The sequence below is a fragment of the Penicillium cinerascens genome, assembly GCF_028974065.1.
Source record: "Penicillium cinerascens strain IBT 15544 chromosome Unknown scaffold_4_segment0_segment0, whole genome shotgun sequence".
NCBI lineage: Eukaryota > Fungi > Ascomycota > Eurotiomycetes > Eurotiales > Aspergillaceae > Penicillium > Penicillium cinerascens.
The window spans coordinates 903718-924712 of record NW_026695297.1 but is presented as its reverse complement, the minus strand read 5'-3'; the positions used below and the strand labels follow the sequence as shown (position 1 = coordinate 924712).

The 20995-nt window shown below is 47.6% G+C and overlaps 8 protein-coding genes across 8 annotated transcripts; 5 read left to right on the top strand and 3 right to left on the bottom strand.

Moving 5' to 3' along the window:
• Window positions 1-2461: 2461 nt before the first annotated feature.
• On the top strand, window positions 2462-4337 carry N7498_008307 (GMC family oxidoreductase; the record flags this gene model as incomplete). The annotated part of the gene is made up of 3 exons (XM_058455369.1): window positions 2462-3405; window positions 3460-4076; window positions 4129-4337. The coding sequence occupies 3 exons, from the start codon at window positions 2462-2464 to the stop codon at window positions 4335-4337; spliced, it is 1770 nt and encodes a 589-aa protein (XP_058305357.1).
• A 399-nt stretch (window positions 4338-4736) lies between these two features.
• Window positions 4737-6274, bottom strand: N7498_008306 (pyridoxal phosphate-dependent aminotransferase; the record flags this gene model as incomplete). The annotated part of the gene is made up of 5 exons (XM_058455368.1): window positions 4737-5310; window positions 5382-5461; window positions 5522-5873; window positions 5927-6180; window positions 6233-6274. Coding segments are annotated over 5 exons (1302 nt in total), but the record flags the coding sequence as incomplete, so codon positions are not given.
• A 721-nt stretch (window positions 6275-6995) lies between these two features.
• Window positions 6996-8652, bottom strand: N7498_008305 (MFS general substrate transporter; the record flags this gene model as incomplete). Its single annotated transcript, XM_058455367.1, has 5 exons — window positions 6996-7367; window positions 7429-7746; window positions 7820-8192; window positions 8245-8450; window positions 8503-8652. 5 exons carry the CDS (start codon window positions 8650-8652, stop codon window positions 6996-6998), a joined length of 1419 nt encoding a protein of 472 aa, XP_058305355.1.
• Window positions 8653-9071: 419 nt separating this feature from the next.
• Window positions 9072-10412, top strand: N7498_008304 (metal-dependent hydrolase family protein; the record flags this gene model as incomplete). The annotated part of the gene is made up of 1 exon (XM_058455366.1): window positions 9072-10412. One exon carries the CDS (start codon window positions 9072-9074, stop codon window positions 10410-10412), a length of 1341 nt encoding a protein of 446 aa, XP_058305354.1.
• Window positions 10413-10996: 584 nt separating this feature from the next.
• On the top strand, window positions 10997-13087 carry N7498_008303 (uncharacterized protein; the record flags this gene model as incomplete). Its single annotated transcript, XM_058455365.1, has 5 exons — window positions 10997-11591; window positions 11685-12227; window positions 12299-12397; window positions 12475-12584; window positions 12638-13087. 5 exons carry the CDS (start codon window positions 10997-10999, stop codon window positions 13085-13087), a joined length of 1797 nt encoding a protein of 598 aa, XP_058305353.1.
• Window positions 13088-14004: 917 nt separating this feature from the next.
• N7498_008302 (uncharacterized protein) lies at window positions 14005-17369 on the bottom strand (the record flags this gene model as incomplete). The annotated part of the gene is made up of 20 exons (XM_058455364.1): window positions 14005-14073; window positions 14128-14350; window positions 14405-14434; window positions 14484-14634; window positions 14689-14753; window positions 14811-14941; window positions 14995-15019; window positions 15068-15170; window positions 15217-15259; window positions 15304-15347; window positions 15398-15783; window positions 15833-15955; window positions 16009-16093; window positions 16150-16199; window positions 16255-16413; window positions 16464-16569; window positions 16615-16670; window positions 16729-16739; window positions 16790-16952; window positions 17008-17369. The coding sequence occupies 20 exons, from the start codon at window positions 17367-17369 to the stop codon at window positions 14005-14007; spliced, it is 2385 nt and encodes a 794-aa protein (XP_058305352.1).
• Window positions 17370-17934: 565 nt separating this feature from the next.
• On the top strand, window positions 17935-19623 carry N7498_008301 (uncharacterized protein; the record flags this gene model as incomplete). Its single annotated transcript, XM_058455363.1, has 1 exon — window positions 17935-19623. One exon carries the CDS (start codon window positions 17935-17937, stop codon window positions 19621-19623), a length of 1689 nt encoding a protein of 562 aa, XP_058305351.1.
• Window positions 19624-20196: 573 nt separating this feature from the next.
• N7498_008300 (uncharacterized protein) lies at window positions 20197-20837 on the top strand (the record flags this gene model as incomplete). Its single annotated transcript, XM_058455362.1, has 3 exons — window positions 20197-20201; window positions 20267-20590; window positions 20639-20837. 3 exons carry the CDS (start codon window positions 20197-20199, stop codon window positions 20835-20837), a joined length of 528 nt encoding a protein of 175 aa, XP_058305350.1.
• Between the last annotated feature and the right edge of the window lie 158 nt (window positions 20838-20995).

Here is a 20995-nt window from a genome sequence, read left to right as displayed (position 1 = left end):
CAGTTAAGTTGGGAAGCTTATCAATTTATAGCTCTTACATAACTCTCTCAGAAAGGTGGGCAGGGAAGCAGCAAAAATTACATACGGCGATACTAAATTACAGTTTCACTTTAATCAAGGCATTGGTTCTTTCACTGAGTTTAATACCAATCAATGAAACGCAGGAGTTTAAACCGATCAAGGCTCTCTCGCTATGGGGCTGTTCATTCCTGAAGAGGGAATGATCATCCAACTGTTGTGATTAAGATCATCGCGAACGGGAAGCTCTGATCGCCCATCTTATCAGATGAGACGGGCAAGGCCGGATAGACGACGCGGCACAGGCGTTGAACGTGTGTCCAAGATCCACACTCGGCAATTGTCTTCATTGATCTCTGCGATCTGCAAAGCTTGTAGCCCAAAGCGCAAGGAACTTCCCATGATTATGTAGTTTGGAGTGGGGAGGCTGTAAGAAATGATGAGACTCAAGAATGGGTCATGTTCACGCAATGCCACACATGGGACTCCTTGCTACAAGTGAGATGATAAAAGCCATGTTCCCATCTTCAGATTTCGGTTCAAAATTAACATAGGAAAGGGCTGTTCATAGCCTCGTGATATTCTTGACAAGATGTTTGACACGAAGATGGGGTTTTTAATTGCCCTTCGCTCACCTACAGAGACTGTCTCAAACAAAAAAGTATTCTCAAATGAAAAGGTATGGGAAAAGACAATAAAGCAAAATGCACTTCCTGATTGCTTCTAGGCCTCTGTGACCACCGCCAGCAGCCTTCTTCCATCCACGATGATGCCACTCCCGCACCTCAACATCTCTTTTCTCCATCACTTGAGGGAGCAAAACGTCCATATCCCATATTTCCAGCTTTCGAGGGGCGTCAAGTTACATGATACATATGTGCAAAACCTTTGTTCAGTGATCAGGGACCAGGTTAATTCGAAGTGAATGCTTGTTAGTGGATGGGCGCACTATCTTGCCTCTCGATGGAACAGAATGATCGGAAGGACTCCATTTGAATAAGAATATCAATCTACGAATTTAACGACTTGATGGTTTTCCAAGAATCTCCTAACCAAGGAACATCCAAGACCGGGATATTGAACATTAAGATTTAACGGCAATTGCTTGTTTAACCAAGCCGCCGCAAGCGATTGTGTCGATCCTGTGAGTGCACAATTCCCTTTACAAAAATTACAGTGACTGGTCCCTTTTTGACTATAAATTGATGGGTGTCACAATATTACCTGCAAAAATATACCGGCTTTTCCTCCTCAAAAGGGTCAATGTAATTTATTGCCAAAAATCGTCGTTAACAAACTTTCCCGGAACATGTCGGCTTCCTGATAGAGCAGAGTTCAAGTTGCGATATGGGTTGGGATACGGATTCTCCACTGTTAGAGCGCAAAGGGAACGTGAAAAAGCAGCCGGTTCCACTTGCACATGGGACCACCCGGAACTGGCGCTATGGGATTTATTGTTGGTCAATAGAGTTCAGCCGACTTTCCCAGCACGGGAACCATCTTATCAGATCAGATTTTCGCCGCTTCTCTCATCACAAAACTTTTTTTAACTCGGATGGCAAAATTCTGCACATCCAGTCAGGGGCTTACGAGTGCCATGTGATATCCCTCTTGTAACAATAGTGATAAGGCGTGTCTCAGATATACATGCTGTCATCGCTTGGCAGGGTATCATTGTTTCAAGGGCTTCGAGCCTATTCTAGAAGCGGGTGAAACAAGCCCGAGCCGTTACTCCACACAGTTGCAGTCATGCCGACCGGTAAAAGATGGCTCCCTCGGCCCTGGTTGCCGTCCCGTTAAAGGATCGGCGCCGACGTGCCGAAGCCATCGACGTAACCGTGGTCGGCGACGGCTCAGTAGGTGTCTGAGCCAGGTCGGAAGAACTGAGGCAAGTTTTGCCCAGTAAAGTAGGTACGGATATTAGGATGTATCTAAGCTTGAAGCTCCTTCTAAAATATCAGGTATCCCAGTCGATCACACTTCCAAGCCTTGATCGTGCATTTCGGTTGCATCGGACTGCATTGTGCATAGAAGAAAAAGACGGACCCGACCACTAAGGGGCAGTGTTTAATTCGAACCCATTTTTACTCCGCCCTGGATTCATATGCTGATCGTTCTTTGCATTGGTCTTAGCTAGTCTTGGCCCGATATCGGGCCCATCGAAGATTACCCATTGATGTATGTTCCGGGCTATCCTAATGTTACCTGTGGAGCTTCAGCTCGAGCAACATCACTAATGTTCTCAAAAAAGCTGTACGTGGATGCTGACTGAATTATTAGTGATAGCCAAGGAATCCTTTCCCGGTGTGAAGAGCAAGTGGAGTGCGGCAATCCCGTTCCCGTGTCATCAAACATCGTGTATAAATACAACTCCCTTGTCTAGGAGAATATTGAGGCAACAGTAGTCAACCTTTTCTTCTCTCATTTAAGTACTGTACTCAATATGCGCAACCTCGCAGGCCTTGCGTTGCTCCCTCTGGCAGCAGCCGTTCCCCATGTCGTTCGTGGAGCTGAGCCTACCTATGACTATATCGTTGTCGGAGGTGGCACAAGCGGTCTGGTAGTTGCCAACCGTCTTTCCGAAAACGATGATATCAATGTTTTAGTAATCGAAGCTGGAGGCTCGGTATACAACAACCCCAACGTGACCTCCACGACTGGATATGGAAAAGCATTTGGCACCGCCATTGATTGGGCCTACAAGACCGTGGATCAGGAATATGCTGGAAACTATCCCCAGACGGTGCGTGCTGGAAAGGCGCTTGGAGGAACATCTACCATCAACGGAATGGTGTATCTCCGTGCGCAGAGTGCTCAGATCGATGCGTGGGAGGAAATTGGCAACAAGGACTGGAACTGGAAGAACCTGTTCCCTTACTACCGCAAGGGTGAACATTTTCAGGGAACCAACTACTCTTGGTTGGAAGGTTCTGGCGTCGCATATGACCCAGCATTCCATGGATTCGATGGTCCCCTGAAAGTTGGCTGGTCCGAGACGCAGTTGAACGATGGACTCGCCCAGAAGTTGAACACGACATATCCAAACATGCCTGTTCCTGTCCCTTACAACATCGATCCCAATGGAGGCAAAATGATCGGATACGCTCTTTACCCAAAGACAGTTGATTCGAAATTGAACATCCGTGAAGACGCTGCCCGCGCCTACTACTATCCTTACAAGGCTCGGAGCAACCTTCACGTGTGGCTCAACACCAACGCGAACAAGCTCACCTGGAAGACTGGTGATGAGGCCACTGCTGATGGCGTTGAAGTTACCCTGGCCAATGGCACCACGACTGTTGTCAAGGCTTCCCGTGAGGTTATTCTCGCTGCAGGTGCATTGAAGTCCCCTGTTTTACTGGAACTTTCCGGTGTTGGAAACCCAGAGTATGTGGCCTTTCTCAAAAGATGAAAACAGCCTTATAACTAACTTGCCTCTAGCATCCTTTCAAAGTATGGAATTGGCACCAAAGTGAACCTGCCAACGGTCGGCGAGAACCTCCAAGATCAGATGAACAATGGTCTTACCTATGATGCCAAAACAAGCTACTCAAATCTCGCGGACTATGTTGCATACCCCTCCGTGACTCAGTTGTTCTCCAACGCCACGGCTGTCGGTGCCCAGCTTCTCAGCAAGCTCCCTGCCTACGCCGCCCAAGTCGCGTCCGCCAACGGCAACGTCACCAAGGCGGCTGACATCGAGCGCTTCTTCAAAATCCAGTGGAACCTGATATTCAAGTCGCACATTCCCGTTGCCGAGGTCCTCGTCGAGCCATCCGGGACTACCATGGGCACTGAGTACTGGGGCTCCGTTCCCTTCTCCCGTGGAAACATCCACATCTCCTCCGCCAACCCGACCGCTGCAGCCACCATTGACCCGAAGTACTTCATGCTCGATTTCGATCTCCACGCCCAGATCCAGGCCGCTCGCTTCATTCGTCAGCTTTTCAAGACGGAGCCGTTTGCCGATATGGCCGGCGCTGAGACTAAACCCGGTTTCTCTACCGTTGCTGCGAACGCTAATGACCAGGGATGGTCGTCGTTCATCAAGAACAATTGTATGTGCACGTTGTATTCTGCTTTGGTTGCTGGGTGCTAATAACTTCATAGTCCGTTCGAACTTCCATCCCATTAGCACAGCTGCGATGATGCCGAAGGATATTGGCGGTGTTGTTGACAGCTCGTTGAAGGTCTACGGCACCTCCAACATCCGCATTGTGGATGCTTCTGTTATCCCTTTCCAGGTTTGCGGACACCTGCAGAGTACCGTATACGCTATCGCTGAGCGAGCGGCCGATATTATCAAGGGCCAGATCTAGATACCCGATTTTTACTACATATCTACTCCAGAGAGAACTGGTCAATAATTTTATGTAAAACAATAGACCCTTTCGCCTTACTATTATAAGATAAGTTCATGGTACTTTCTCGCCTGAGTAATGCTCCCTAAACTTGTTGGTACATGGTGCTGGGCTGTCTTTCAATTTACTTTCTTCTTGACGGTTTAAACGGAGAGGAAAAAACCAAAAAAAAAAAAAAAAAAAAACCATAAGATTACGCGAGTACTCTCAAACATGGGTAGTATCCAGAATCAGAACTCCACAAGACATGCGCACAAAATTCTCCTCTAAAAAGTCAACAATAAATCCAGCGAGGTTTCTAGACCCCATAGAGCCGGTATAGATCTTCACCCCGTGATATCCAGTGCTCGTAAGGAATTATGTTTGTGCCGGAATTTTTAGCGCCTCAACTCTAGTTTCGTAATAGAGTGCATATCCTGTGAACCCCTCTTCAGCACGGATTTTCTTTCTCAAGGTTCGGAGCCACAGTATGAATGGAACTAACCTTCGAATGCCCTCTCTCAGTGTTTGTTCGCTCACACAAAATACAAGCCGAAACCTCCCGGGTTCTTCGGCATGGTATTCTTCACCAGTGGACATTATGACACCAGCCATTTTCAAGCGTCGGGAGAGAACCCTCTCAGCAGCCCATGCATCCCCACTAGTATCTTCAATACAAAGATGCGCGCTCAAATCAAGCCACACGAATAATCCTGCATTCCTATTATGATTATTCGAGGTTAGATTATCAAAATCACTAAAATTATTGATGACCTTCACATACCCTTTATTGTGAAAGCTAATACCTGCCTGATTGAGGAGATCTTCTGCTAGCAAGCGGTTTCTAAGTAGAAGAGCGTGGGATTTGCGTAAAATCTTTCCGATGAAGTCCTGGTCTTCAAGCATTCCTGCTGCTAGGCTCATAGAGAATTGAGAAGGAGAAGAAAAGCGGCTAGAAATATGATGTGAGAATTAGCTTGTTGCGATTCTCCAAAGCACTGATTTAGATATATCGAGTCTCACCAAACAGCTCGTGTCGCTTTAGTGAACTCAGGGTTTTGCGATATAACACAGCCTAAGCGCATTCCACCGGCACCAAAATCCTATTTGTGTCGAAGTTAATTCAATTATCCTTTTTATATATTTGAGTCACCTAGCCTTACCTTTGACATTCCGTAGAGGACATGAACCTGGTCCGGGTTGATGATACCAGTGAAGTCAATAGAGCGTACGGATGTGAAATTTTCCGACGGCCGGTCATGTCTATGGTAAACCGAAAGAGCATATATCTCATCGCTGATCAAATGAATACCTTTTGAGGCACATAGGCGAAGGAGCATGATCAAAGTCTCCCGAGGATAACAGCGTCCAAGCGGATTGTGCGGGTTGCATATTATTAATGCTTTGATACTCCTTCCTCGCGCTTTCGCAGTTTCGAATCCAGCATCGAGAGCAGCGATACAGTCAGTTGAAAATTGATCCTCATCTCCAACGGAAACATATTCTAGATGTATGCTTGGAAGGATATTAATCAGCGTGGCTTTGGCTATTCGTGACTGGCATCTTACCCGGTCCTAGTGCCAAGATCTCGGTAGAAGGCCCCATATACAGGCCGAGGGAGCATAATTGCGTCGTCCGGGTTACATAAGGCAAGGGCGCAGACTTCGTTCAGGCTTGTCACTCCAGCCGCAAAAGTAATCTCCTCCGGATCGATCGCCATTACTGGCTTAAAATGATTGTTGAGGTGCTTCGCCATCGCAGATCGCATTCGTAGGGTCCCTGTGTAGCCTTCACCATATGCACAGCATTGCCTGTCAAAGCTCTTTTTATTGTCAGTCATAGGGAGGTTTATTTTTGCTTTGGTTATTACGCACCTGTTTATTGATGTAATCCGACAGGTCATCATGAAGCAGCCACTGTCTTTCTCGTTAGCGGTCTCGTTATTTCCAACAATTTCACGGACAATAGGTTACATTTTCAGCATTTGCAAAGCTCACAACTCCATTAGGATTGTTGGAATGGTCGTAAACATCTTGTTGTCCATGGGCGAAGTCGATCTTCGCCCAGGTCGAGCCCCTCGTGGACAACATACCTCGCAATTTCTCGGGATTCTTCAATGAAGATGCTTTTGATGTCTTAAGACAGAATTTGTAAGGCTATTTAAGCTGATGATTGATTTCTCCAAAGCTGGGGTGAAGCGGAGTTGAAAGCGGGGGTCAGATGAAGTTGGAACCAAAGATGGAATGAGGTGGAAACACATGTACCTGCATCACATGTCCGGAACTCCACCTTTGTTTACATCGGTTCGGCCTAGGGAATTGTGCGTCTCGTTTCTACATAAATCGTTCACTCACAAACATCACATCTACGGAAACACCCATAGTGGTGGCTCTGGCAGTGGAACGGTACGGGTACACGAACCTATATGCAAAACATACCACTGCAGGTCAGGGGACGCTATAAACAATACCGTCAAATTTGTCTCGACGGAGGCGTGTCAAACCCTTCGATCCACCAGGGTTGCCGCCAGCGGGACAGCTTCGATTCCTCCCGGTGGATATCACAATCGGCTTTGTATTTACGAATGGGAGATTGAGTGCTTCACGGGTGAATGTATAAAATAAAAATGAACTCGTTCTACCATACATACCGAAATTGCCTGTCTTCCTTGTCGGTCAAATCGTTTTTGGGCAACCAATTTTGGTCCAGCTCGATCTGCCGACCCATGTCACCACCAGAAATTACACCTGCGTCCCGGTTCTTGTTATCCAGGGCGCAGAGAAAGCGATAGACAATGACGGCGACAAACAGCAAGCACCAAGTCACGATACCAGTAATGACACCCTCAGTGTAGCGTGGCTTGTGGGTCCAAAGCTGGGGCCCGCCAATGCAACCGGCGCAGTACCCGATGAAGAACATCGTGTTGACAATAGCACGCTTCGTATTGCCCTTGACATTGGAAGCCGAGAGGGAGAGAAGAATTGACCAGGGCGCGGTGATACAGGAAGACTTGAGTGAAGTGTTAGAAAACATAATGTGTAGAGATTTGCTTCAAAGACAGAGGACTTACCATCCAGGAAGCCACGATGAGGCCCCATTGGGCGCCCACGTCAAGCTTCATTAAGAATACGCAACCGATAAGCGGTGGAATTATAAGGACCAAAACAACCAGGGTCCGTTGGTGAGGGACGAAGTAAACCAGAGCGGTGCCAATCCAAAGCATGGCCACCTGCACAGCCCCCGAAGGGGCAGTATATAGCATCGTATCGAGCTTGCTATAGCCAATAGACTCAATGACAAGGGATGCAAAAGTCAACACTGGCGACTGCATCGTCACAAGCACACCAAACCAGAAGACCATCCACGCCTTGGGATCCAGCATTGCTTCCTTGAGATGTGTAAGGGAGAATGATGTCTTGATCTCCCCCTTCACGGTCTTGAGCTAAACGCAAGGAAAGTACTTCTTTTTCGCGCGAGTTGAGAAACCAAGCATCTTTGGGTCCGTTGGGCATCAACATGAAAAATCCAAGACCGGCCGCGACGGTCAGCGCACCACATATGATAAACAAAATACGCCAGGGAGCGAGGGAAAAGGACCCATTCTTGCCAATCCCGTACATGAGCAAGCAGCCTATAACTTGAGCCAAGCCATTCATGGTAATCCAGAGCGCAGTGCGAACGGTGTGTTCCTTCTTGCGATACCAGATACTGGTGATGGTAATGAATGCAGGAGAGACAGCGCCCTCGCTGAATCCGAGAAGAAAACGGACGGCGGCGAAACCGGTGAAGTTCTTCGGTGTCGCGAGGCACATACAGATGACCCCCCAGATGATGCTGCAGATCTATCAGCAAAATTATCGAAAGTTTCAAGGAGGAGGACACATACATCGTGGTTCCGACAAACTTGGCGAGTGGCAACCGACTCATGAGATAGATGAAGGGATATTCGGAGACGAGCTGGCCAATGTAGAAGATGGAACTCGTCCACGAGTACTGTGAGCTGGTCAGGTTTAGATCATCTATGAGCCCGAAAACTGCTGCATAGCTCAGACTTTGCTTGTCCAGGTACTGTAGAAAGAAGACAAAGCACATCTATTACGTCCTATTAGCTACCTCGTAGTTCCAGACACAGCTGAACACTCACAAATGGTAGAATGACCGTGTCTATTTTGCGCAAAACGGCCTTCTCCTCCTCAGCAGTGTACCCCTCATACCCCTCACATACACCCACGATCTCGCCGCTAGTTAGGGCTGCTTCATCTTTAAAAGACGTTTGTTCCTTGCCGCTGTCCATGTTGAGAGGTGGCTAGGTGTCGGCGTTCCAGTTGCACAGAATGGCAAATTAAAAAGGGCAGTAGGTACTATTTGAGCTTGACGAAAGTGTAACATCTAAGCTGCTTAACCCGTGCAATGCAGATAATAAACGGAGACAACCCTGGGTCAGCTTGTCGACCCCGAATTAGGCCCGCGTTATGATCTCCCCATCTCTGGCAGATATGGAAAGGATCAGCATGCGCTGATAAACAACACAGGCGGGGGCATAGCCGATGACGATACGTCGGCAACTTGGCCTGCGTCGACCATCTTCCCGATCGCTCATTCGGCCAGAAATGCGATCACTGTTACATCCCTATCACTCGGTTTAGTATACAGGCCACGTCTTCCTGCTATCTCCCCTCATTGTTGATTCATTTCAATTCGCTCTCTATTATCATGTCCGACGTAGCAGACTCCCAGATCAAGCCCTGGGCCCGTCCAGAACCCAAAGGCTACCTTTTCAAAAATGCCAATGTCGTCGACGTTCAAGCGGGGAAGATTTTGAAGGACTCGACTGTGATCACCCGGGAAGGCAAAATCCAATCAGTTTCTTCATCATTGCCAAAGCCCCTTCCAACCGACCTGACGATCATCGACTGTGAAGGCCGCTACCTCTGCCCAGGTCTGTTTGACGCTCATGTTCATCTCTGCGCCGTACCTGGATTCAGTGATCTTTCCAAAGCCTTTGGAAACCCCAACGATGTCCACTTGCTCCGGCAGCCCTACACCGCTGCCCAGATGCTGCATCGTGGTTTCACCAGCATCCGAGATTGTGGCGGAGCACAACTAGCCTTGAAAGAAGCCATCGAGGATGGTGTATTCCCTGGACCACGTGTGTTTATTTCCGGCCATGCCCTGTCCCAATTCGGTGGGCACGGCGATCTGCGCGGATCACACGAGCCCACTGAATGCTGTGGAGGGAACCATAGCAATAACCACCTGGGACGCATGTGCAACGGTGTCCCCGAGTGCATGGCTGCCGTGCGCGAGGAAATCCGCTGTGGAGCAGACTTCATCAAAATTATGGGTTCTGGCGGTGTGGCATCCCCAACGGACAAGTTAGAGCATTTGCAGTTCACATCGGGCGAGATTCAAGCGATGGTGGAGTGCGCTAATAATGCGGGAACTTTTGTCACTGCCCACGCTTATACGGTGAAGGCTATCAGGCACTGTATTGACAACGGCGTCAAAGGCATTGAGCATGGCAACTTCGTGGATGCGCCGACCGCCAAGATGATGGCACACAAGGGTGTGTACCTGACACCCACCCTGATTGCATATGCGCAGATGGCGTCGGAGCAGTGGAAGGGGTACTTGCCACCCGAGTCTCAGGCAAAGAACTCACAAGTGCTCAAGTCCGGTCTCGCAGCCTTGAAGATTGCTGCCGAAGCGGGTGTCACAATGTGCTATGGCTCTGATTTGCTTGGTCCGCTGGGCTCGGCTCAGACACACGAGTTTGCCCTACGGTCGCAGGTCTTGAAGCCATTGCAGATTCTTCGCAGTGCAACAATCAATCCTGCCAAGATGATGGGGTGGGAGGATGCGATCGGTCAAATCAAAGAGGGATTCCATGCCGATGTCGTTATGTTGAGCAAGAATCCTTTGGAGGATGTGACTATATTTGATGAACCGGAACAATATGTTTTGGGTGTTATGAAGGATGGTCGCGTGTATAAGAGTCGCTGGGTAGCTTTGCCTGAGGATTCTGAAATTCCTGTGAGAGTGAAGTATAATTAAGTATTATGGAATGTTATGTGATGCATTGGGAGGGAGTTAGTGAGACTTATGATTGAGAGTGATAAGCATGTGGGTTTATCTAGGAGCATCTATGCATTTGTGATACCTAGTGGTACCTATCTACATAGGAAAAAGTCTGGCGGGTGGAGCCTTTCCTATCTAGGCTACCGCCGCTTTTATGAGGGCGCTCAGGCTTAGGATCACTAAGTAGACGTCAGTAACTTATGGGTTCAGGCTCAGTGATCATGCTTAGTCCCGTCATATGACCGATGACTAACGCTCAGTGAGTGCTTAGTGCGTACTCAGTATATACTTAGTCGTGCTTAGTGCGTGCTCAGTGCGTGCTCAGTACATGCTCAGTGATTAACGTAATCGGAAAGCGAGTGGCGCATGTAAGCGAGCGGCGCACCCCCAAAACACCATAGTAGATTGCTGCTGTCGGACCCACTTTGGATGTGTATGGTCAGGTAACTACTGGCGGCGGACCCTTAACTCTCATTGAATATCAAGGAATCTGACGCTAATCTATCATTTAGATCAAAGGCAAGATCACTCTTTATGGATCTTTCGACGCTGGAGCAAGAATGTCCTTTGGAAAAGCTGAAGTATTCTGGCCACAGGATGAGGATGTGCAGGAGAAGTATACTAACACACTCGGTCTTGAAAGCAAGACCGAATCACCCAGCCCTGGTGAAGTTGAACCCGTCTTTCATGCTGGCCTTGGCGTTGACGCACAGATTGATGTTGTCATAACACCTCAAGCTAATGTCGGAATCAAAATTGGCGGCGGCAGCCTTGTCGGGGGCAAAACCTTAATGGATGCCCAGCTTAGCGGCTACGTCGACACCGATCTCTCTTTCCAGGCACACGGTGACTACGACACCTCTGATAATGCTTTCCACTACCGGCTTGGAACCTACCTGTACTACAATGTGGGGTACAAAGCCAAGGCCAAAATCCTCGGTTTCATTGACTGGGCGACGGGGGATCGCGAGGCATATTCTCCTGCCAAGATGATCAAACTATATGAGAACACAGGCACGACCCCGATGTCTGCACCAGACGTGGATAAAAGAGGCGTCGATTCCAATTTTCCTCAGTTGGACATGTTTTCCAATAGCACAATGTCTGTTCTGACACCGGGCCCGGCAATTTTCCGTCGGGCTGATGTGGACATGGGTATGCAATTCACCACCGGTGACGAATTGTTCTAGCTGGGCAGAAAAAGCTCACATGCCAAATAGATCCCAAAATTCCAGAGTTTACCGATAGGGGCCACTGCCCCATTGGGTCGACTGGATTCAGACTACCAGAATTGCGATGTGAGTTCCGCGATGATGACTGGATTCCTCTCGTCTTTTCATCCCGCTTGTCTCCCTCTTACACCTTATGCTTTCACTTTTTTTCTCACTATATACAAATCACCAGTCAATTGTGCCTGGCTTAGTCGATATTTGGTGATAAACGATGTATTGGATGCCTATGGAAACCCCGAAAGGCTCACTTACGAAGTGCCCGGTCTGTGCGATGGGATCGTTAAGCTTGATCCATTGTGGACGAAGTTCACGTACTCCAGGGAGATCAAGGGGGGTGCACGGGTTGAAAAGCGGCATCAGTCGGTCTGCACGGACACGAAATGTTCTGTGCAGGAGACGAATGCGCCGAACAAAGCCGTTCGAAGAAAGAATCTCAAATTACAATGCGATGAATTCCCCTGGGCCTCGACCGAGCAGGGGGGGACTTGGCTGCCCCAAGCTCAACGCCGGACCGAGTGCGTCCCTACTTTCCAGAATACCTGGCATGGGAATTGTGTCAGTAAGTATCTAATAGCCCTTCCCTCTCTATGGCTTGAACTCGAACATCGCAAGTTGGCTGACAAGATGCAGAGATGATGGGTGAATTTACATCAAACTGGAAACAGCTGGATCCTGAGCCGCGTTCGGATTCTGAAATGCGAAACTATTGGGTTCCCTGGCGCTCCACCTGTGAGTTTCCAAATCCCTAGTTCCCATTCTCTTCATTTGTGACGTTCGTCCCCGTCTAATTCTATCTTCTTCGACAGATTGGGAAACCGCAGGCGATTTTCCAAGTGGGACAGCCTACGCGAAGAAGTATCAACAGCAGTTGCAGGACTATGGCGAGCCCATGCCACCCCCCGATGGTGGTATCCAAGTACGTATTACCTGGCCACGGATTAAGGCCCACGCTAACATAGATCTCCAAAGAATGGCAACAACCAAGTTTCGTGGGCTTTCAAGCGAGACTATGAAACTTCATGGATCCAGCCACAGAGCTCACTGACGTCCGCAGACTGGTGGGGTGCCAATAAGCCTTCAATGTACACCCCGACATCCGTGGGACCTCTGGACATGGACTCAATTCTCTGCGCAGTGAACCATTTCAACCAGGAAGATGTGTATAAACTCCCTGGTAGAGCTGTGAACTCGGATGGAACAGACCAAGGTGCGCAAAAGCCTTATAATGCTTATTGCAAAAAGACGAGTGGCAGCGGTATCAAACCAGATGGTTGGACTGTCCAATACAATGTAGCCAGGTGCTTGGTTCGTTTTGCAAATAGCCAGAGCAGCAGTTCGGGTGCATCAAAACGAGATGCTCAGACCTGGAACGGGTGGGAAATTGAGAGTCCGTTCTTCCGAACAATCATTATCTTTTGAGTCAGTGCTAATCCATGTCTAGGCATTGAATATGTGGAAGATGATGAACTATCTGAAGGTGCTGAGAGGTTGGCGGAATGATCTGCCTTCTGAACATGCTATATCAATGGGCTGGGAAATTTAATTGATCTAGAAGAGGAATATATGGGGTTTCGTTATCTTGTTCGCGTTCGTATATTGTAAGCTGTAGCGTCGACCTTGAGCACGGATGCGAGGTTCTTCCAAACTCACAAGAAGCCCGTCCTCGTTCATGTAAACTACAACAGTACCTTAGAAAATATTGATGTATTCGCTTGAAAATCATTGCCAAGAGCCAAAATATATGTGACCGCGATATGCGACCACTCCATGGCACCCTGGTCTTTTCAGCGAATACCCGTAATTTGTACGGGATTAGTTGATATTTCAGCCCGTTACTGTTTGTTTTCATCTTTACTTGGACCGTCATCATTGATCGAAATGCCGCATACCGGCTAGCAGTCTACAGTTTGCCGAATTGCTTCTCAAGCTTCTGTGTGTCTTCAAGCTAGTGGAATAGAGGGGTTGAGTTCATATCTACAATAGATACTTCCCTCGACGGTTCCAAGGGACACCAAAATTAGGGACATTGTCTAAAATTCCTTCCTAAATTGGAAACCCCCATGAAATTTGTGGGATAAAGCATCTGTCTTGCCCAGCTGCGCCACTCAAATTGCAACCCATCCACAATTGGAGTGACGTCACAAACAATCAAGGCCGCACGACTAGCCCTCTTCTCCACAAATAACTCGAAAAAATGACTTGACTGCTTTCCAAATGCAATGGCGGGTGTGATGTCTCATCCCAAGACTTTGTTTGCCGGCCTCCATAAGTGACCAACGGTCTGGAATTGTCCCACCACTTATTGACAATCGACATTGAAAGTACCAAAATGCTGCTCACCAGGTTGATGGACCAAAAGTTTCTTTGCCTGATACTGTCTTTCGAAGGGCAGTGGACAAGTAATCCTGAAAGTACTCAATGAGACTGGAATACGCAAAGAAGCTGAATCATGCACTTACCATTGTTTCAAACGGAGCACTGTTACCCCACCATGCCGGAGCAGAGACATTAGGAAGCGTAATAGCAAAGAAAATGACAATCGTGGACAGAACAAGGCCGGTATCAAGTCCTGCAGCTGTGATGTAATTATAGTTATGCCACCAGCCACCCCATCGACGTCGGATCCAATAGTTGAAGAGGAGACCAAAAATGACCCAGGAAGAGTAGCTCAGTGGGGTGGCACTAAAGATTATCAGTCAACTGAGTCTCTACAGTGATATATGTCGGATCACTCACGGAGGAAGCCAACTCATTGCACCTAGCATACTAGTTTCAAATCAGTAACGCCCAATCAAGCAAAAGGCTTCGAACTTACACTGGAGCATTGAGGAAGCGAGCTTTAGACCGGGGGAAGACTCGCATCAAAACATAGAATGCCACCGGTAAAAGTGCCCCCAGCAGCCAGAACCACTGAATCTGCGCGTATATTGCACTGGGTCCAAACATGCGCTTCGGACCAATGACACCTATGGAAGTAGTTAATTATTTGGTATAAAGCAAGAAACAAGGATAATACTGACCCCATACGATACTAGACGAGAAGAACGCCCTGCCATTCGGACATGTGAAATGTGCTGCTTGTTCACTGGATTCATATCAGTAACATGCTCATTAGTGTTGCGAAGATATTGAACTGGCTCACGGATTGCAAACCCCTTCGATGTTTCCCAGAACCCAGTTCATGACAGCAATCTGAACAAAACACGCCCATATTGTGGGGATGACTTGGCACATGAAAGTAACCCGAGGCGGGAGTTTCATATAATGCGCCAGCTTGTTAAGAGGAGTTAATAAAACCAAAAAGTGCACATTTTGTTTGGAATTACCTTGAGATCTGAACAATATGTTTGCCTTGAATTGAGGTTAGCCTGGGAAGTGCCAGGGGAAAGAAGAACATACGCCTGTCCAAGGGTGATTGTGCTGAAAACCTTGAAGACCATGACTCCGATCGGTTTGCCGGGGATCATGAACCCTGCCAAAAAGGGAGACAACACATTAAGAGCTAAATACATTAGACTTAGACCCCCAGCGCATTGGAATATACTCACAAAGCACGATATTGCTAATTGCGTAAATCATGCAAGTCGGAACCTTTCTATGTTAGCAGTGATCACCCAATCTGAGGAGACACCTACAATCCACACAACGGCCATTATTACAGATACAAAGAATCCCCACCCTGTGCTTTTGGTTAGCACTAATGATTGCGGGGCGAGAAAATTCACGCACAGGGAAGCTCTGAGTCGTAACCCAGAATACAAGCCAGTCCTAGAGCCATTGAAAAGAGAAAAAGTCCTGCATACCACCACTCAGGGGCTTCTTTATACTTCTTCATCAGTGTTAAATGGATGTCAGGCTCTTGATTCTGAGCAGCTCTGAACCGATGCCAGATCTCTTTTCGATGGAAAAGGGTAATATGAACGATGGCTGCTGTAAGTGCAGCGAATGATAATCCGTAGTTCAATGCAAATGTTGGCGCCAAGAACATCGGTGAGTATGCTTTATATTTCTGTTCGTCAAATGAGAAGCCTGGCCCTAGAATGCGTTGCACATCATAAATTTTCTGTTTGTTGTCATACGTGGTGGCTGTGTTGATTGGGAGGTATTCGGAATACCTATTCTTTGATCAGCCTTTGTCAGGTGAGATGTGGAAATGTGGCGTACAAAGCTCCCGTATAAGCGATTCCAACCGTTGCGAGGATTAAGAACACCACAAGTCCGATCATGGTGTTGACCAATGCGTGGACTGGTGCAAGCAATGGGTCAAGAAGGTAGGCGGACACATAACTTTGTGATATTAGAGAAAGAGAAGAAGGCGAAGCTTGGGTTTGCAGACTCACGTCCAATCAAAAGTGAGCGGAATGAGCGAAAGGCCAGTGAACCCGCCAAATAGTTGATTCAAGACCACATTATTTGGTTTTATCCCTGTGAGGTAGATGCGTTAGCTTCCAGGCATTGGAAACTGAAATAAAAGCTCTCACAAGTTACAAAGGCAAAGACAGACAACCCTTGCCAGATGACACCCGGAAACCTTTAATGGCGTTAGCTTTGGACGAAAAGCAGGGTTGGAACTTGTGCAAACTTACCAGTACCATAGAAACATCCCACTCATGACATACATGAAGTATCTGTAACGCGAAATAGTCCACCCATTGGTTTTGGATGGATCTGAAGAGCTCTTATCGTGGAGAGCATAGAACAAGGTCGTGTTTGCAAATTGCGTGGGCCATATCATGGCCGCCGGCCTGGACATATCAGCGGTGATAAAGAAGACTCTGAAAATTTCATTACATACCAGACAACGAAACGACGAAAGATTCCAGCCAGGGAAATGCCGATTAATTGACTGCTCAATGCGAATAGGAGCTGGAAACCCCAGGTGATTTCGAGGTTATACAAGGCTGCTCGTTGTTAGAGATAGTCACCCTGCGAATAAAATCACTTACGCTCTGCTTTCAACGCCAGCAGGGCATCTGTGCAATACGCGTATCCGATTGACACGCTAAATTGTGTGAGTGGATCTCAATTGCAAGATGACAGGAAATGGTTTCATGACGTACTTGGCCATAATCTAAACACAGTTAACGGTGCGCTCAATGGAGAACGAGATGTCAAACCTACCGTGATGACTGCATGTTCTTTAATGGTAAAGGGGCCGGTATTCAGGGTCCAGCGAAGTCCAAAAGTGTTGAAAATTCTCGTTGGCATCCATTTAGCCCATAGGCAACCGATTGGGTAGACAACCAATTGCACCACAATAGCTGGAAATGAAATGGCCGGGCTCCTGTTCGGTGCTTAATAAGTTGTTCAGATGGTACAGGAACCCCGAGAGATCTCACCTCATGCTCAAAAACATGTTCAGTCCAACGCCGACCGTCGTAAAAATCATTCCTAAAATCCATGCTCGTACGGTATTCGCAACTTCCTCGCCGTCCGTGTTGCGAACTGCCGCACGAACGGTCTCGTAAGGCGAATCCTGCACAAAGGACTTATCAAGTTCGGCGGCTTTTTCTTGGTCATCTGTGTTAATTGCCTCGCTGATTTCATCGAGTTTCTCTTGTGGAAGATTTGGATCCCATTGATGCAGAGACTTGAGCTTGGGTAGTTCCTCAATAGTACTGCCAGCTGGTTTGTTTACTTCAGTTGTGCTCTCTGGCGGGAAAAGCTCAATGCCATCGATGGCCTGAACTTGCGAAACCATTGTTGCCACTAGTTGAACAAAAATGACCGATTTCTGTTCTCCAGCGGCTGGACCAGGTCAAATATTTAAACACGTGGCGGTCCGACACCTTAGTAGTTTGATCCAAAAAGCTTCTGTGCCAAGATAAGCCTAAAACTAGTAATGTAACCCTTTATTTGTTCCCCCATTCCAGAGGGTTGTTCCCCTCGGCGCGAAGATGCAGTCTTCGAATCACAGCTCACGCAATAACGAACGATTCCGGTTCGGGTAAGAACGCGGAGTAAGTTAAGCATGCCTCCAATCATTCACCTGAGCTAGATTAAAGTCAAGATATGGCCAGGGTAACCTCGACCACTCGGATCAACCAGCCACTTTCAGTAAAACGTCGGCTCGGTACAGTATCATACCGTGGTATTCACTGTTGATCAGGTGCCTCGCTACGATATGTCTGGATCTTTTCCGGTCGGAATCCTATCTTTTGCACTTATCGATCGCTATTCTCCTTGCTCTTTAGTGCGAAGCCATCCCCTCGATATCCTTCGTTCCCGAAGCGGCACGCTGCTGGACTAGACTCTTTGTACAAATCATGGTCACGATCACTTTCCCCAGGGGTGTTGCCCTTTGGCGTTCCCAAGTGGACGCCGTACGCGGTAGAATCGAACGTATCACGGAAGACCTTTCCGACATCAAAGCTTTTTTCCCGATTAGGATATCCTCCAGGAGGACACAGAGATTAAAACAGTTTCTGAATACAGAGCTAGAGTCTCTGCGCGAGCAACCTTTTGACCATTATGATCAGCAAGGAAAGGTGGACTATCTTCTGATCAAGAACTACCTGGAGAGGCAACTCCGAGAGTTGGAGCTCGACTGTAAACAGAACCACAAGACCGCACCTCTGCTGCCATTTGCAGACACATTGGTAAATCTCTGCGAGGACCGTGCAATGGTAGCTCCAATCGAGCCAAAAGATGCCGCACAGAAGCTGTTTGAGTCCCAAGGGCAAATCACAACTGTGATCGAGAACATCAAAACCGGCTCAAAGTATCTCTCAATGGAAAAGACCGTTACTTTTCGCGCATCGAAAACCGTGGACTCACTTCGCGACTATCTGAAAGAATGGTACGGCTTCTACAAAGGATACGATCCCTCATTTGACTGGTGGGTGTCGCACCCATACAGCGTTGTGGATACGAATCTTCAAGACGCTTCGATCGCCATTCGTGAAAAACTTGTTGGTATCGATCCTGACAACGACGACGCAATCGTTGGGGACCCAATTGGCCAAGATGGACTCATCAACGAGCTGCATGCCGAAATGATTCCTTACACGCCAGATGAGGTTATCGCCATCGGCGAGAAAGAATTTGAGTGGTGTATCAAGGAGCTCAAAAAGGCATCGCGCAGCATGGGCTTGCAGGACGATTGGAAGCAAGCTCTGGAACAAGTCAAGAATGATTTTGTGGAGCCAGGAAAACAGACCCAGCTCGTCCGGGACCTTGTGCAAGAAGCGATCTCGTTTGTCGAAGAGCACGACCTCGTCACAGTACCACCGACCGCAAAGGAAACGTGGCAGATGTTCATGATGTCGCCAGAACGCCAAAAAGTGAATCCGTTTTTCCTCGGAGGGGATTGTATCATCGTGTCTTATCCAGTCGATACGATGGACCATGAGGCCAAGCTCATGAGTATGCGGGGAAACAACATCCATTTCTCCCGCGCGACCGTTTTTCATGAGATGATTCCCGGTCATCACCTCCAGATGCATATGAATGCCAGACATAAACCATATCGACGGCTGTTCGATACACCATTCTGGATCGAGGGATGGTCTTTGTATTGGGAGTTTATTCTGTGGGATGACGAGCGATTTCAAAAGACACCCCAGAATCGCATTGGAATGCTCTTCTGGCGACTTCATCGATGCGCTCGGATCATTTTCTCTCTGAAGTTTCACCTCGGCCAAATGAGTCCTCAGGAGTGTATTGATCTACTTGTTGACGGCGTGGGCCACGAACGTGCGACAGCAGAAGGAGAAGTCAGAAGGTCGCTGAAAGGCGATTACTCTCCTCTTTATCAGGCTGGGTACATGCTTGGAGCGCTACAGATCTACGCTCTGAAGAAAGAGATTGTGGATACTCAATATATGGCAGAGAAGAACTTTCATGACCAGTTTTTGAAGGAGAATCGTATGCCGATTGAGCTGGTTCGGGCGCTGATGATGGATCAACCGTTGAGCCGAGACTATAAAACGTCTTGGAGGTTCTACTCCGATTGAACAGTACAGCTTTAACGAAATAGAAATCATCATGAGTTCTATTTCTGAACTTTCATTCCTTCGATTCTTAGACTCAACTAGCAAAAACAAAAAGCATCGAAACAGCCCAAAAAAGTGAAGTTTAACTCCGCAGCTGAATTGGCCCTTTTCATGTAGAGGCCCATCCAAGTTTATGTTTCCAGCGCAAGAAAATGATATCACGATTACAAGGTATCTCGCAATTCATATATGAAAGTCCCTTACTAGAGAAAACCATTTTGCAGTTGTCATGACAATAAATGGGAATCATTCCAATTACATCACCGTGACCGTCACGCAGCTTCAAATGCAGGACGCGAAATCCTGGTCCAAAAATCTTCTATCACCTTTTTACTTCTCCTCTCCGATATCGCTGCCATTTCCCTCGGTCTTCGCTTTCACAACAGTTTCTCAAAGGGTGTGTGCTCCTCAACCCCGATTCGAGTGAGCTCGATTTGACCATCAACAGGTTTGGCATCGGGCTGACCTGACTTATCACACCACAGGTATTTTCTCACTACACAAAGACAAATAAATCCATTTGGGCTGGAAAGAATGGGGTACGTGTTTCTTGGAATTACAATATCCTTGCCAACGAAAGAATTAGTTACACCCATCATTATAGGATCTATGACTGGGACTCGCCTGAGCGGAAAGCTGCCTGGGCCCAACTGATCAAGGACATTCCTAGAATAATCGACGCGTCTGGAGTCGAGATTAGTGGTCCTACTGAGGATATAGACGTCGTCACGTACCCTCTTCTGACCGAGAACAAAATCTACGTGAACGGTGCCAGGGACCTTTCATATGAGCCGCTGATCCTCGACAAAAGAGAAGATAAACGCCACCCGGGGAACTTCTGCAAAACAGCTCGCTTGCCGTACGATGTTGTGGTCACCTGCATTCTGCTGCGAGCATACATGTTGGCTCCAAACATCTTTAAAGTGAGGTCAGTATTGTCTTCCGTTTCTATTGGGATGACCTAACCTTTTCCTAGGTCCGATGGAAGTTGGGAGGAGTGGCGGCCGGCACGCGATCTTTACAAACGTCTCTGGCCACATGCGCCGATCGAGTGCCCATGGGCTGATGAGGAGGAGGAAGAAGAAGAAGAAGAAGAAGAAGAAGAAGAAGAAGAAGAAGAAGAAGAAGAAGAAGAAGAAGAAGAAGAAGAATCCAGTATGAGGCTCAATGCCTAGCTCTTATATTGGGAATGATACTTACTCTTGGTGCTTATAGAATAACGTCGGACTGAATAAAGAGAGATGCAATTCATACAGAAATCTTTACTGCCGGGGTGATTTATTTTCGACATAGTTTTATTGGATCATGATATTAACGGCAATGACTCGTCAGA